General features: G+C 44.5%; 1 protein-coding gene across 10 annotated transcripts in view; it reads left to right on the top strand.

Moving 5' to 3' along the window:
• The window catches only part of LOC139691948 (semaphorin-1A-like), a 693,697-nt gene that overhangs the window by 495,590 nt on the left and 180,478 nt on the right, over nt 1-17,629 (top strand). For 9 of the 10 annotated variants that reach the window (XM_071589921.1, XM_071589989.1, XM_071589954.1 and 6 more), the window contains one exon: nt 11,121-11,135. The exons of the other annotated variant lie outside the window; for it this stretch is intronic. In XM_071589921.1, coding sequence (XP_071446022.1) covers nt 11,121-11,135 — 15 coding nt within the window. The remainder of the gene's footprint in view (nt 1-11,120; nt 11,136-17,629) is intronic. 10 annotated transcript variants of the gene reach the window in all.

Below are 17,629 nucleotides of genomic sequence, written 5' to 3'. Positions count from 1 at the left end.
TATCCCAGCCATCCACACCACATAAGATGGTGCATCACGTCTTTTCGCCATTATTTCCTCACTTCTCTCTTCCGGGAATTATTTTACCCGCGCCTCTTTCGCGGACGAGGAGGGCATTCATCCCTTCTCTATATCCCTACCAGTCCGTGCCGCACACTCCCCTGGCCCGTCCAGTCCTTTTTCTCGTGGGCGCTCCTCACCGACAGACAGCACAGACTCCCGTCGACGCTGCTCGTCCACTTGGCGAAAAAAAATAAGACGCCTCTTGTCTTTCCCTCCCGCTCCTCCTTTGTTTTGAACTTTCAAACGCCATTACCGGTGACTTTTTTCAGTAAGATGGGGAGGGGGGGGGGTGAGCGAAAGAAAGAGAGCAGCCTCTTCCTTCCCCTGCTCTCCTCTTCCTTTTTCTCTCCTTCGTTTTTCCTGCTCTTTATTGTCGTCACATCTTTTTCTTTCCCTCAGATTGTCCTGTCTTTTTTTGGTGGAATGGGCAGTTGGAGATGACGCCGCCCTTGTTTTTAGGAATTCCTCACCGCAGGGACACCCATGGGAAATGGCAGGCTATCCTCCAAGAAAGAGCAGTCTTCGTCGAGTATTGTTATGGCCATCTCGGACGGTCTAATTACCATTTCCGACTCCTGAGGTCATTGGCGTTGACTGAGAAGATTTTCACTCAAACCTCATGCTTCCTGTCAGCTTCCATTATTACGCTGACATTAGTTCATTTGTTCCAATTTCGGATTTAAATCTCCGTCTTTTGGGTAATAAGCTGAGAGTGAACATTGCCAAAGTAAAACATTTTGGAACCCTTTCTGCGCTATATGTGTATATATAAAGTTCAATATCCCCAAAATCTTAATATTTTGAATATAACTATCTTGGTTACAGTTTCTGTATAATTTTTTACGTTTCCTCTTCCTGTTGTGGAAGTGTCGTCTTCTCCGAAAATGTCAATTTTATGTCCGTAGCAGCGTTTTAGGATGTGATTATTTCATACGCTTCCAAGAATTCTCAAAAATAGCGTTATCCCTCACACCTCATAAAATATCGTACCTGATAATCTTTTTTGAGGTGGTATGCGAATTAATCACCCACGGATAAGAATCATACTGCTGCCCAAAGGGAGAAGGAAATGCGCCCTTTTATGGTGGAAGCTTCCCACCTTGAAGTGCTTCACATTTTAGCTGTTCTCGGGAAGAAATACATTTCGTATTCATTCGATCTTGTTTTCTCTTCTTCGCATTTCCTCTTCTTTTGAGTGAATTCAACTCTCATTTTCAAAATAGTTTTAAACTCTTCACAGTGATTCTCTCTCGAGAGTGTTGTAAGTCCTGTTTAATCCGTCATTAAATTCCTCGACAGAACCTTAAAATATTTTCATGTAGCTCTCCGCACAAATCAGTTGCTTTCAATACTAGTCTTTCATCATCATCATAAATTCTATGACGCATTCGCTCAGGACTGCCTGGATTGTTTGAGTAAGCATGGAGGTAATTTTACGAGGGAGGGGGGGTATGCAATGCGCCAAGAAAATGGAAGTCGCCTTTCCTCTTCTTCGTGACATTCTCCATTTTTGTATTTTCGAAAGAAAGAGAAAAAAGGGTTCGCGAGATACTGATAGATTCTCGAGTATCCGCTCAGTCGACAGCATAATGGAATAACTGCGATGGAAATTTATTGCCCCAAACAATCATAAAATGAATTTATTATTTTTTTCTTTTCCCTTCCAGAAAGGGAGTTGAGGCGGAGGGGGAGATTTCCTCCCCCCCCCCTCTCTCGCTCTCTCCTTAAACTCTTATGGGAGGTTAAACTCGTAGTAATCTAATTCTGTTGCCAATGGCGGACGCGCCAGGCGGTCTTCGGGAGGCCCCTGCATCCACTCTCTTCCCCTCTCTCACGTTCTCCAATCTCCTTCCGCATCTCCTACTCCACTTGGCCTGTTCCTTCTCCCACAAACCCCACTCTCGTCTCCTCACCCGCCCCTCCCACCTCCTCTCCCTCTGCCCCATTCCCCCCATCCATTCCCTCTGTCTCATTCTCCCCCCTTCTCTACTACGTGATGACTCGCCCTCGCCCCACAGTTGACGAGACCGGTTTGACGACTCCTCTCCCCTGGCGGAAGAGTTGGCCCGAATGGGAGGAGGAGGATAGATGTTGGAAGGAGACGGAGAAAAGAGGCGAGGATGATGGCGAGAAAATGAGAGCAGAATGGTGGTCGCGGAGAATCGCAGTGTGTACTATGCACTCGTATATCATGGAATAATAAGGATGGGACCGGTCGACGGAGTTAAGTCTGCTTCAGGAATTGCTCACTGTGATCGAGGTGGCAAAATGCTCTGAAAAAAAACGGCGCCCGTTGAATCGTCCACGTCATCAATTCCATGCAAATTTAAATCGAAATACTTACTCTGTTTCACAAAAGGGTTGGCAGACTACTGGAGCGGTTTTATTTTTAGTTCCTGGGTAAACGGTTATCCAAAGTGGGATCCAAACGATTTTACGAAACACTATGTGTCATCATTATTAAGCTGTACCCTCTCCTCTGCCTTCCCTCCTCCAATGACGAAATTATACACCCAGGGCTCAAGAAAAGTTTTTATGCTATGATATAAGGGTGAATACCTTTTCTAAGACCTTTCCGTCTCTGTGAATAAAAACAATGCTTCAAATCCTACATGCCCGAAGAGTCAAAATATATTTGCGTTCGAACGTAATATTCGCGATGGATATAGGATTGGAGTGCGGAGAATGGATAATATAAATTCATTCCCGAAATGGAGAAGACCATTTCATTAGGATGAAGTCAGAAGGAAAAGGTAGGTGAGTCGAGGAAAGAGAGGAAGAAAAGGATAGGGGTGGGAGGAGTGTGGAGAGACAGAAGAGAGGGCATTGCCGGAGGAAGGTGCTTGCTCATGGCTATGCGAGACGAGGGGATGGGTAGTAAGATAAAAAAAGGTGGAAGAGCTTGAAAAAGGAAATGGGTTGAAAAAAGAAGAGACGAGAAAGAGAGAAAGAGGGAGGTCATTGAAGGGGCGGGAGTGAAAGGAGGAGAGGCTTGCGTCCCGAGTCTCCGAAGAAGACGATGACCTGCCAAAGCCTCGCCCTTCTTTCCTATCCCTCCTCCTTACTCTCTGCCCACCACTTCTCTCCTCTTGAGTCATTATTCAGTATTCCTTTCTGCACTTTTCTTTTCTAATCCTTTCAAGTTAAGAAGGATCGCTCTTCGAAAGAAGTGAGGTAGAAGTAGAAGCCATGAAGGTTTATTTCTATGCGTTTTCATGGGTTTTACCCAATTGCCCTCCATTGCCTCTCGTGTAGTTTTTTATCCTATAATGCTGTTTTCCTTGATAAGTGTGGTCGATTATAATTACTTTAAATACCGTAGAGTGGAGGAAGGTGTGATATGAGGGATCTGGAGAAGTTGTTGCGATCATCGATTTTGTGTTTCTTCGGCCATACATGCTATAACTATTTAGACTACTTTACAAGGATTGATTACAGCTTTTACACCAATGATGAAAAGATAGATACAAACTTGATCGAAAAATAACGATTTTTTTACGCTTCTTGTTTATAATTAGTGGATTGAAGATAAAATTAAAATTGTTTAGCTGGACTGGGTAATAAATGACCATAATTTCACATTAGCTAAAGCGTTCAGGATGTCTCCTTGAAAATTTGCTGCATAAAGCGCTCAAAATAATATGATTTTCTCGATCTATAAGCATTAGCTAAATTCAAGAATCAAACGTAAATGGAGTGAGTGTTGTATTTTTTATTTTCGATTCTAAAAATTGAGCTCAGTTTTGTCTCGATTGATAATTCTTGTATTGTCTTGAGTACAGAACATTTAAATACATTCTGAAGGTAGGGAGTAAGTTGAGGCCTTAGTATTCATATTGGATTAGGATGAGGTGGTGTCTGTAGTTTTTACGAAAAGTGAAGAGTCAGGCGTGATTTTGTGGAATCGAGACATAATAAAAACTTCGTTGCAATTTTCCACAGTTAAAACTTTATTTCCGACCATGGTTTCGATACACTGTATCTCCTGATGATGATACAGTGTATCGAAACCATGGTCGGAAATAAAGTTTTAACTGTGGAAAATTGAAACGAAGTTTTTATTCTGTAGTTTTTCGTTATAGTTCGTCTTGAAGTTGATAGACTGAGGATGTTCTCTAATTGCTATCTGAAGCATAGCGTGGGAGTCTAACCCCTGACGTCACTGAATATTAATGATCGTTTCAAGGGCATGCATTGCCTTATCTGTTCAGTCGTGACTCCTCAGGAGTGTGGACTGGTTTCTGGAAGAAGTTGGAATATTGACCGAAGCTGAAATTTCTCTTCAGTCGATAACTATACAATTCGCGGTTTCATCTTCTCCCTTTCATCTCCCTGGAATGGATTGCCCCTTAATGATTGTAGACGCTTGTCGTCTCTGTCTTCGTTGCTCTGATTCCTGGGATTCTTTCGAAAAATCATTTTTCAATTATTTTCCTTATCTTTCATGCGATCATATTCTCTCGTCGTTGCTGCACGATGAAAAACAATTTATAAGGACGCATAGTTCCACGAATTCCTCTAAAAAAATGACTTTGATATTCGATAAGTGGCGGCGCCTGAAAGCTTTATGGTGCTGGCAATTTGTTGAAGATAGCATCGTCTAAATTCATAGATTAATTTTTGCAATCAATGGAAGGTTTTATGTCTTCTTCTTTCTTCAAAATCTTCCGTTTAGTGAAAGCTGAGTTTCGTTATACCACAATAGCTCGCTCAATCAGCTTTTTCTCGTAATGGCAGGTTGTCGGCTATTTCCTTCGGTATACATAATATATATTCCGAAGTCTCACTGCTGACTTCATTTAATTAATAATTTAGCTATGCTCGACTCAGCGCTCTCCAAAACCTGTGGGGGATTGAACCCATTGAAAGCATTCAGCTTTTAGCTAAAGAGGTGCGTTTTAGAATGTAATGTGTGTGCTTCATGAAGAGAAAAAAATGTGACCGAAATATATGATATGGAAATTAGCCGATTAGCCGTGATTTTCCAAAAGTGTTAGGTTAATGACCAAGGAAGGAAGCGTGATATTTAGGCCTTTTAGTTCTCTAACATTTCTATTCAATCAGTTGAAGATGGGAAAAACTTCCCGGGGTGCACTGTCAAATTTCCTTTCACAAGCTAGTTTAATACTATTTCAGGATGAATTCCAATTTTCCTGCTGCGACTTGTACTTTCAATTATACATCAAAGGGTTGCAGTGCAGTCGTTATTAATTATTTCATTTTGGAACAACAGTTTTGTATCAAAATAGAAGAAATTCTATTCGAAAAGACAAAAAAGTGGCTCATGGTCTTTGATTGTGTTAATGGAAGTGCAATGGGAAAATTAATTCTCCCTCCCTCCCTCTTTCCCTCTCTCTTCGGTTTATCCTTTCTGTGGGCTGCGAATTTTTCCCAGAATTTGGAGCGGCGGCACGATGAAAATGTAATTGCGAAAGCATTAGTTTATGCTGAGAATGGAGGAAAAGAGGGAGAGGGAGAGATACGGTGTAATTTCGCGTCGGGAGGAGGGGCGTTTTTTTCACCGCGCTGGGAAGAAGAGGGTGTTTCTCAAGGCCTTTACCGACCAATGGAAAATGGAATTGGAGCCAGTGTCCGCCCGCAGCGAATTAGAACGTTGCAATTTTTCTGAGTGCACCCTTGTCTTTTTATTCCTTCGCCATGCCGTTTTATTTCGGGAGTTATCTTTTACCGGAGGGTGAAGGAGAAGAAGAGGTGGCATGTGATGATCTTTTCTCCCACCCTTCAGAAGGTTTCCTTCCCGACGCTCGAACGATTGTTTAGGGTGGCAGCACGCACATCTATTGTGGGCGGTAAAATGGCGTCACCTTTACCCACCGCCCGGAGACCGTGTCAAATTTTTCCAGATTACATCTGCAGCTGGGTGGGAGAGAAGCAGTTGAAAAACGAGAGTTTGTGATCGCCATGCGATGCTATCGTTCATGATTTCGTTTTTTTTTATTTTTCATTCCGGAAACCGTTTGTGGTTAGTCTAAGCCGGCTACCTTGGCGTCTTATCTTGTTTTGTGTTTCACAAATTTTTCATTTTTGTGCTGCTCGTTCACAATCCGTCTTGCTCCCTTTGATGCTGCCCTTTGATAAATTGCCACCAAGTGGCGCAGTTCGTTATGATTTTGTTGTATAGGCTTAAACATTCCCGTGTTTCCTTATTGTTAGTTAGTAGTCGGTCGACACTTAAATCTCATTCCATGAATGATAGTTCATCGGTAATCGATGGTCACGAGAGGGCATATTGGTCCGATGCACGAAATTACAATGGCCGTTTTGTTTTACAAAACTCCAGGCGGCCGTCAGTAGCTGCCTAGCTTGCGTAAGCATCTTGTAGCATATGCCCTCACTTTTTGTCTAATGGTTGTCGCTTCGATCAAGCCGTGGCGCTGCATAGGAGGAGTGCCGTAATAACCCGAGCAAACAGTTCGACTGGAAAGAAGAAAGACAAGCAAACAACTTCAATAATCAATTATTCGCCGTGTACACAGGCATGCCCGCCCATGTGTGCCCGGAGGTTACGCAGGCTCCGGAGAGGATGAATCATGGCCTTCAAGCGTGCATTGCCGTCATACACCGTATGTCGGGAGCAGATACATACTCTCGAGGAGGCTTATTAATAGGACGGTTTAAAATTTAACAAATTTTGTCTTTTTTTTGCGACAAGTCTGCCACCCCCTTCACTTCTTCGTAAGTTGCGCCACCTCCTCCCCCACCAGCTGGGCTGTGGGTTGTTTTCAATGCCTTACCAGGCGGAGCGCAGAAGTCTACTCACCGCCGTGCATTAACTGCGCCCCTGATTCATTTAAGTCCTTAAACGTTCACCTCGATGCGTCCGCTCCCTTCCGTCCCACGCCCCTCCCCCTCTCAAACCCACCTCTTCCACACCCTCTCAGGGGGAAGGGGCGCTGTGGAGGCTGTGGGGAAGGGAATCGATTCGGTCTCTCTCAGAGAGGAGGAGGCGAAGCTGCTTCTGCTGTGGAGGGCGTCTCGCCCCGAGCTGGACACTCGCCGCCCTGAGGGTTGCTCCGTGGCGGTCGGGGTGCATACGGGAGGGTGTAATGAGAGAGGTGTTTTCCTGACAGTTAGGTCGTGGGGACGATGGTTGTTATGATGAAGAAACCTTTCCAAACTCCTGCTCTCAGCGAATATCGAGGGGCAAACATACATTTCTATGGCCATGAAAACACACAAACTCGTGTCTCCTCGACATTGGGGATCCTTCCCTGCTCTTCCATTGAGATAAATAAATTATTACATGCTTAACAACCTGTATATATTTAGCACATAAGACTCTTTCCTCCGTATTGGCTGGCCTCAGTTCCAAATGTAACTTATGTGAGCCAGCGTTCGCATTCGTAAACTGATAAAGGAGTTCCTCTCTTTCACGTTTTCATTCACAAATCCTCTCGCCACACCCAAGTCAGCAGTTAATTTTAGTCGAGATAGGCGCTACGGACTGTAAACCGATTTAGACAACACTCATGGTCACCCATAGTAGGATGACTATGAATCATGTCAAAGCAGTAAAACATTTTATGAGGTAATACGTATATCGTACGCAAGTTCCCTTAGAAAGCCACAATAACCGACACATAATATAATAGACACATAAACCAAGGGATTGTTGGGAATGATATTTTGATGCATCAGATTTTGGCTGATGCATTATGATGACATAGGGACTTAGATTATTAGGAAAGATCAACAGCATGGATATAAACTCTTGTAAAGGCAATTTTTGGCTACTTCCCTGGGCGTTTGTTCTCTCATTCGTTTTTTGGCGCTCTTTTGATTTTTTCTTCCTTGGCCACGTTCATCGTTAGCCGGGGTTATATTTATGTAACGCGGATGGATGAAATCTAGAGATACCAAAGATGCGTCCCCTTCCTTTTAGTACATTAATTATTTATTGCTGCAACTACATATTATCCTTTAGAAGTTTATTATGGAGTATGGCAGGTCGCGGTCAGAGGACCAGCCATGTGGAATGCAAAAGAAAATGTATTTTATATGAAGGAGACCTAGGGTAAGACATAGAGAGCGATTGATGATAGATAAACATAGTTTATTCGGAAAATTAAATAGCTTTAAGATTAATAACTTGATTTGCGTAAATGATTATTATACAGATAACTCTATTCTCCTCTATACAAACTAAATGATTTCGATTTTATCCGAATCTAAGAATGTCTTCTGAAAATCTTTTAAGTAGGAGTTAAGAGTGAAATGACAGCTACGTTGTTTTCAAAGTTTGCAATTCGTTATCTTTTACTCGCAGAGCAGGGCATGGAATAATCCAGGAATTCAACTACGGACGACATTTCATTGGAAACCTGTTGAACGGAGAGTTCCGCAATAGAAAATTATTTTACATGGCTGAATCTGATTATAAGGAATCATATTTATATGGACATTAGAAAACTGAAAATAATGACAAGATTTAGTTGATTTCATCTCATGATCAATTAAACTACCAAAAAAGTAACCTGTTACGAAAACATTTCAAGATGAAAGGAAATAAATAAATATTCCCTCTATTTCTAACTGTACGTAATTTATTTTGGTGCGTTCATTTTCACCGTTAAGGTTTTCATTTTCTTGCTTTCTATTTAGGTATTGATTAAAGTTTTATGGCCGTTTTCAGTATCCTTACCAGTTTATGTAAAACGATTGTAACTAACTTACAGTCCATACTTAATTAATAATTAAGTGGGTAGGCCTCCATTACCTCGCTGCCCAGTGACAAAATATGTTCCTATGCGGAACTTTTCCCTACAATTTCTTTGAATTGTATTTAAATCAATAGAATGTGAGTCGAAATGCCTTTTTATTTTTTTTACAATTACAATTCAAAATCTGAAAAATTCTCCGTCAAAATGAATTGCCGTAAGTTAAAATATATGTAATTCGTACGTTTAATCGAAATAAACTCAGGGCCCGAGGGAGATCTATATGTATTTAAGTGGCGCGGACTTTTACGATTCGTTACCTTTAATTCGATTCCTTTTACAGGCTATCGCGGTGAACTGTTTTCTGCAGTAATCAAATTTTGGAATTTTCAACTCTCACAGTTATTTTTTATGAATTATGTCTACCTTCATATCCTATATTTGTTTTCTTGGCATTGCAATTGATGCATTGTGCACTCATGTAATTTCTTGGAAAATCATCCTCCTTATCAGCACTTGGATCATTCATCCTTCACGTTTACTGCGCGTTTCTGTCGGCGGCTTTTCAGTGTGAAACTTCTGGTGAAAATCCAACCCTTCACGTTCACTCATCTTGAAAGTTTGTCCCTCTCACCCATCAGACCCTTTACGCCCTTCCATAAAGGTCCCTTGACCCCGAACGAAGGAGCTCGGGTATAGGCGCCCTCCTTCAACGAAATGCGGCAAGCGCAAGGAGCGAAGCGGGGGTTGGATTGGAGAAGGGCGAGGGAAGGCGTCGCAGGGGTGGGAGCTGGAAATTTGGCGTGGGTCGAGTAAGAGGGAGGCAGATGAGGACGTAGAGTGGAGAGGAGGAAGGGCATCACTGCATTAATCCAGCGGCGGGAACACTCTTAGAATCGATCCCGTATATACATACGTAGTGCCGTGGCTATACCCAATGGCTTCGTTCGTTCCTTATCGCGGAATGTAACACCGTGTCTGAAGGAAAATCCCTCTCTCGACCACCACGCTATCCCACCGCTCACCCGCCCGCCCATGCCCCTCCCATCAACCCCCTCGTGCCCCCCTTTCCCTTCCCCCGTCATCCGTCCTCCTCTTTCCCCCGCCAATTGCGATCTCCGACGAAGTTGTCTAATTGCAAAGCCGGGGCAAAACAACGAAAAGGTTTCTGGTGGCAATGCCTTCCCGCATTCCTTCGCCTCCGCCGCCTCTAACTCTTATCCTCCTAACTCCATTCCTCGGAAGCCTGTCGACGACTCGTTTCCAATCCCCCCCCTCTCCCTCTATCCCTCTCTTTCTCCGTCGCACACTCTCGCGGGTTTTTTGCGCCCCCACACCCCTTCTTACTTCTTTAATCTCGGGGAAAAAGTATCTCTCCTTCCTCTCCCCTGCTCCCTTATCAGCCAGACTCTTGCATTTTGATGAGTCGCACCGCTTGTAAGTTCCTCGCACAAACCTTACCCATTGCTCTCCCTCTCTCCTAACTCTCCCGATGCCTTCGTTCCCTCAAAACCTTTCCCTCATCCCCTAACTCTTAATCTCCTCGCTCGCTTTTTATCTCTTTCCTCTCCGTTTCCTCCTCCCGTGTCTTCGGCTTCGTTGGACGGCTGCTTGCAGCCGCGTCTGCAGGCGCTCTTTCCGGACAAAAATTCTCGGTTCTCCCCACCATCTCCGTTCCCCACCACCCGCACCCCCTTTTCCACCTCCCCACATCTTCTCTGTCCCTTCTTCTCGCGGCCTACCTTCTCCTCTCTCTCTCTCCCCTCTTCCGTGATATTAAACTTCCCCTTTCCCCTACTCCGGGAGCCAGCCAGCCACCCAACAGAGAGAGTTGGGTTTCGACGTCTCAACTTGCACCGCTTCCACGGCGAGGCCCGAGGGCAACGGCAATTAGTGCGGCCAACGACTTTTTCGTTTTGGAAAGAATCCAAAAACAAACGTTCTAAGTTTTCTTCTCTCCCAACCCCTCCGCCGATCAAACGGGAATTATCCTGCATGAAGTTATTTTTATTGTTGATGCCGTGTGGTCGCTTTTCGAAGGAATTCACACTCGAGATGAAAATTCATTCAAATGTATTATGTCAGCAATGAGGGGGGTGTGGGATATGTCAGGTTTAGAACCAGTAAGTTAATTCGGTGAAATCAAATTGTAAATTATTTCGTATGAATACAGTGCTATTTTCATTTCAGGACCAAATTAATTGATCACTGTGTGTTACCATGGTATATTATTCTAATGTTTCACCTTCATAAGTGCTTCTAATTGCTATTATTTGTAATTGTTTATAAAAAACGAACTTGGATAAAGAAATGTTTTATCATGTTTACGCACAAAAATCGGTATACTAATGACTTCCTTTTCTCTTCTCTTGCAATCAGCATGGAGCAAGTCAGGTAGGTGAAGTATATATTTATTGTTATAATGTATACATGCCTGAATAATATTTTATCAACTAAAGGCGGCTGGTGTAATAGTCGCTTACCGCCACAATTATGCCATATGGCATTAGGCATGATATTATTTTATTAAATTTAATCCAGTAATGTTGAGTGATATATAAATGGAAATTCTCTTTGCTAAATTTTTTGTTCTCGTTCAGTTCGATGAATTTAATAAATGTCATGCTATGCAATGAAATGTATCTTTTAGTAGATTGATGTTTCAACGGATATTTGCCGTGTTTGGCGTTGACAAAAATAATGGTGTAACTAAATTGTCAAACAAATTAGCCACACGCTATGGATTCGGCGTATGTAAGCTACAGTGTTTTGCAGATTTAGTGACGCTTCCTCTTGCATTTGCGTTTTGTGCCGGGGGTAGTCCGCATTAGTGCGTGGTGATTTCGCCGATTCCTTTTTGGGCCTTTGGAGGAGGGGAAGAGGCGTGAGGTCCGCAAACAAGGGAACAACCGCCTTTCAATGAAAATTCGCCACCCTGGGTCGACAGCACAAGAGGGGATAAGGGGATTGGGACCTGCTCGAATCGTTCGAGTGGACTATTTAGCACTATTCAAAATCTCCCCAGTATTGTCCCGCTCCTCTCGGCTACATCCATTCAAGTTCATGTGCGCGATCTCAGAATTTCTGTCGGCCATTTGAGCCATCACAGGTCATCTTCAAAGTACTCTTTGATAATTGCCGCTAGTTCCTTTGTGCCAATTATTTTTGCCTTAATTATTTCTTCGGCTGATGTTTGTCGTGGCATTAATCGACTGATGCATGGGTCATGGATTGCTTCGGAAGCCTATTATGTGTTGATACTTTTAAGGTTGGCTTAATGCATGATTATATGAAATGTGCATTTCCTGTATCCGTCATGAATTTCACATGAGGGCTAGTCTAATAATGCAACAACTAAGTTTACACCGTGTCATTACTAATTAATTCAGCGATTTCAACTGCCATATTCAATCATCCTCATCGATTCGGAGGGCCTAGGAAATATTTATCTCGAATATAAATTCTCCTTAAAATTTTCCGTGGAATGTAATCATTTTCCGTGTAATATAATCATTACACTGTCCATGCTGTGCTTCTGGAGCAATCGATTAAAAATATTTATTCCATAATTTCAGAATCCAAGTATCCGCCTAACGTAGAATCCGCTCCCGTGTTAGATCGTAATTTTTATACTTGCATGCCCATTTATTTTCACGAATCATTTTCCCGTGCTGGAAAAGTATCAGACATTTCTGCTGTGCTAAAATACCGCACGCTGGCACACTGATTGTCCAAATGTGACGACTGCGTGTGTGCAGGTTGTAGTCAGACGGACTGGCGACTAAAAATTTGAAGAGGCTCGGGGCAGCTGTTATTGCGATTGCTTTTTCCCAACGACCCCGCTCCTCGCTGACCATCGTCGTTCCCTTGTCTCATCAAGTTGGCCCTCCCACAGAGCGCGGCAAGGGGCGCGATATGGTTGGAAAGGGGTGTTCAGATTTTGGTTTGGGGGGGGGGATGCGAGGGCGCGCATTTAGAACTCCAGGCGCTCGTCCCACTCCTCCTGTGAACCCCTCTCTCTCTCCACTTTCGACGCACTCGCCCCTTTCGTGACATTCGCCCTTTCCCTTACCACCCGCCGCGACGGCCAGAGAGCGAGCGAGCGAGAGGAAGAGGTGAGGGGGGGGAGGGCGATGATGGGCGCAGAGGCGGGCGGCAATCCGAAACAATGGAGGGGTGTCGTGCGAAAAAGGGGGAAATTCGCCGAACGCCGCCAGTGGTGCGTTGTGGCGGCGGCAGGCGTCGTCGTGGGGGTATCGAGGGTGGAGCGGAGTGGGCGGCCGTGGGGAGTGTGGGTAGGAGGAGGGGAATAGAGAAATGCCAGAGCGTGTGTAACAGTGGCGGGCGTTAAGAGCGCGCGAGGGTAGATGGATAGTAGTCGCATGTACCCACCAGGAGAGGGGAGGAGGAGTGGAGGCTCCGGAGGAGGCTTTTGTTTCGCTTCGGAGGTGCGGGCGGGAGTGACGGGGAGGGTGCGAGGGGATGTGAGGATGGGGTGTCTCTCTGAAAGGGGCGAGAATATGAGAGTGGTGAGCGCCCACAAAGAGTATTCTTTTTTTTTACTTCGGGGCAGCAAGTGGAGGCCGAGGGGTTTGTGTGTAGGGGGAGGATTGCGGGGGGGGGGGGCGCTCCGAGTTCGCAGCGGGGTGTTCGGGAAAGAGAAAATGATAATGCATATATGTATATACGTAGGCGGCACCTTCGTGACGCACGCGTCCGTCCAACCGTTTCCATGGTGCACCTTCGCGAATGGTACCTTTAAAGTCGTAATTTTCCCCGAGGGGCGGACTCGGTGATGTGCGCTCCTTCGGAGACTCTCGGTCCATTCTTTCTTCCCGCCGCGCGGTTAGAGATCGCCCACTCCGCCCCAAAGGTTAGCGGAGGGAAGTGAGTGAATGGGCAATCGGAGAGGATGCGGAGATGATATACTCGAACCCGAAACGACGTCTCCACCCCCTTTCGTGCTGACGGTCGTCGCCTCTAGTCCCACCCTCTCACTGCTATTCTCTACTCGAGGTTTTTCTTGTGTCGCTCATGCGGTATGGTTTCCTAAGTTCTCCCCATAAAGACTGCTAAATCGTGGATTTCGTTTTGCCTCTTCCCACTAGTATTTATAATATTTATTCCACGTCGTGAGGCGCATGTAACTTACTGAATTCCTATTCCATGACATGGGTTTTCCGCCTGAGGAAATGCGCCAAAAGTTAGGCAGTTATTATTTTTCTAGGTATGTTACATCGGTATTTGAACTCCTATAAATATACTTTGATTTATAATGTCTAATTCTTTAGGTGAAACCAGTCACAATGATAATTAGCTTTTTAACGGACCCATTGTCATGTTTTTATCTCTTCATTTTTATGCTGATTTCGTGCTCTTTAGAAAATATTAAGAAAATATCTGCAGTAGATATTGATTCGTTTTTTAAGTTAAATTTTCCGAAGAGGTAGAACTGATTTTATGTGAACGATAGGTAATTTACAATTGGATTTCCTATGTACCTAATATTTTTGGCGCCAGGAAATTCAAGTTCGCATATCCGTGCATACATATTTTTTGTGTGAAATATTTCGTTGTTCTGCAATTCAAACCAAATTAGTGTAGGTCAGTGCCGTAGCTGTGTATTTCTTAACCTGAGGTAAATACACGCCCACTGTGTATTCAACTAATATACATCTAAGCGCTTTAGTCCTTTGTGTAATTAGGTAAAGCAAATAAATGTACTCTGTGCATGATTGATTGACTGATTAAAGATTGTAGTCTGTACAACTGTGTATGATTTACTTTTATGTATAATTTATTGAGTTATGGGTAATGCGTTCTTGCAAATTTGCAGTGATGAGGGCAGTGAGACAAATTACCCCGTGAAACTATTACAAATAATCTCAAGATAATCAATTGCACACACTTTGTTAACCTAGGAATATATTCTCCCCTGCTCACGGCCATCCGAGCCTCAACGCGTTCACGTGGGGATCCCAGCTTCCTTTCCCCTGAAAATTAAGAATCGTTTAATGGCCCGTTTCAGGTGTCACAGCTGAGCATTTTCGCCTCCTAGATCGAGGCAGAGCTTCCTTTCTCTCCCGCCCACACATACGTCCCTACCCCCACCCCCGCTTCCACCACAACGCCGATTCCGCCTTTCACGGCACCCCCTTACCTTCCTCCTCTTCTCCTTTCCTTAGAAATTCTCGTCGTTTGGCAACATCTTGTGTGCCGTGTCACATAACCGCATTATCAATCTTCCTTACAATCCTGCTGGGCATTGAGGGTGTGGGTATGCGGGGGAGGCAGCGCGTGCACCCTGAGCGAGCCTGAAGTGAGCGACCCGGGGGAAGTAAGGATTCGCCCCAGAGGAGGCGGAAGTCGTTGAAATAGACGCTCCTCCTCGATGGCCTTCGGCTTTTTTTCATCTCTCTTTCCCTCCATCCCTCTCTGCTTAGGTTAGCAGAACAACACGTTAAGGGGTGGAACATCCTGGAGGGGTGATGGATGACGACAGAGAGTGAGGAAGAGAGGGTAGGGAATCGTAACTTCCCTTTCCAGCCTTGCACAATTGGCAAGAATCTCTTAAAAAGTGCCCGTTGATGTAAATGGATGTACCTAGGAAATATGAAGGTGCCAACTTTCATGCAATGAGCACTTATTTTACCAAAATGTCCCTTCCTTATGTAGTAAGTATCACGTAGAAATCTATGTGGTATCTGAAGTACATCGCATAAATAATACCCTGAAACCTGAACCTTCGATTTCTAACACATTCTCGGCAATGTTCAGTTTGGAATTTCATTGTAGCGAGAAATCTTCCTAGATAATTACTCTCTACGGAAATTAACTGTTTTAAGAGATGATCCGTGTTACGCCATCAAATATGTGTGAAAAGACCCGAATAAAATGTTCGGTAAATTATTAACCTTCCATATTTATGAATATACATTATTTTAACATTTATGATTTTATTTCCTCGGGGAAGTCAGTTATTGCATGAAGCCGCGCGAATGAGTAACCCGATATTAATATGAAACGCTCGTTGTTTTTTAGCCTCCGGTAAATTCGTTACTTGATACTGGTAATATTATGTTTAATATTGACTATTTCTGCAGAAAAAATTGTGAATCATTCCGATGAATAGCTGTTATCATCATACATGTAAATAGTCCACCTTCAATCGTCCATCACCTTTCTCGCCTTACGTGCATTCGTAAAGTGTGTTTGCCATTCCTTTGCCTCGGGTATCCAACCGCCCCAGGGGATACCCACGTTAATACCAGACGTTATGAGAGGGGAAGGAGCAATATGAATTAGCCAATACGAGCCTTAAGGATGCAATAGGGAGCTGGGGGTGAGACAAGGGAGTGGTGGAGATGGGGTTTGGGGCTGGGGGCGGGGTTGGTTGTTAATTTCCGGGTGGCCTCTTATATTACAGCTTTCCGCGGAAGGATTATATCATAGGCGAGACTGATAACGGGGTGGCGGAGAGGGTGGCTCTTTGGGGAGGGGATACACATTCGATGCAGCAAGGGAAAATCGTAGGAAAAATGGGAGGAAAAGGAGGAAGGATTTAGGGATGATGGGTTGGGTGGGATTAAAATCGAGTTCCCCGAGGCTGTTATGGAGAGGTATTTTTTCTCCTTCTTTGTTTTTTTTCTGGAGAGAGGCGGATGAAGGGATGGGACGGGACTGAGCAGGAGGGGGAGGATGAGCGAGGGGCGAGATCCGATCCGAAGGTAGTCCTGTGGGGAGAGAGGCAGAGATAGAGAAAGAGGTCGGGTTAGCGCTCACGTGTGTGTTGCCCGCGCTGCGGCAGGCGGGCGGGCGGGAAAAGCAGCGGCCCCGTGAACCGGTCCGTAATTACAGCGGTGGCATCGGCATTGCGGCTCCGCAAGAAGGTTAAGACTGATGACGACGTGGAGAACCTGAAGCGGGTGCATGTGCCGTTCAGTCACCTCTACGTCCCCCCTCCAACTCTCTTTATCCTCCTCTTCACCGCATCTTCTACGGTCTTTCGTCCTGCCTTCGTCATCGACGGTCCTCCCTCTTCCATCCGCCCCTGCCTCCTCTCATATCCGGCTACGAGCTAGGTCTCTTCCCTTACCCTCCTCACCCCTTCCCACCGCCCCCTCCACCATTCCTCCCTCCTCCCTGTCCTGCTCCTCAGTCCCCAACCTTTCAGTTTCCTCCTTTCCGCATCGCTTCTCTTCTCCCCACCTCTCCTCCATCATCTCATTCCGAAAACCCCCGTACTTAAGGTTTACTTAAAAACTTTTTCGCCCCGTCACGCGGACGGCTGTGTAAACTCCGAGCGTGGAGGGAGGGGTGGGGTCGGGGGAGATGAGGAAGATGCGACGTCGAAGTGTATTCGTGGCTTTCGAGCGCGATAGAAGACAGCATGGAGCGTCGGAGAATGAGAGGGAGAAATAAAAATGAGGAGAAAATTGGCCGAGTTCGGAGTTGCCGGAATTTTTTATCCTAAAATCCGTGATGGAGGTAACAACGCGCGCATTCGTCCGTGCTGATTGCTCCGGAAGGTGAAAAGAAAGCATGGAAATCGTTTGTTTGCTTTTTATGCCCGAGGATAAATTTTTACCACCAAATAAATTTACTAAAGGTTTTTTTTCCTGGTAGTGAACATTTCTTCCCTTGCGTTCGTCTATTTGGAAAATGTCGATTCAAGGCGATCTATACTTTTTAAGTGCACCTTTTTTTATTCCTATTTTACGCTTGCTCTCATTTTAAAATTGACATGTTAAACTTTTTTATGAATTTCCGATAGAGCAGAAATTGATTGATATCTGAATTAGTGACTTATTGCGTGCCCTAAGGTTGTATTTCCATTTATATTTTATTGGTTCCATAATACCTTTGTGCATGGCCTGATGAGCTCAAAT

The sequence above is a fragment of the Hetaerina americana genome, unplaced genomic scaffold (assembly GCF_022747635.1).
Source record: "Hetaerina americana unplaced genomic scaffold, ioHetAmer1.1.p SCAF_1, whole genome shotgun sequence".
NCBI lineage: Eukaryota > Metazoa > Arthropoda > Insecta > Odonata > Calopterygidae > Hetaerina > Hetaerina americana.
This window is presented reverse-complemented; position numbering and strand designations above follow the sequence as displayed.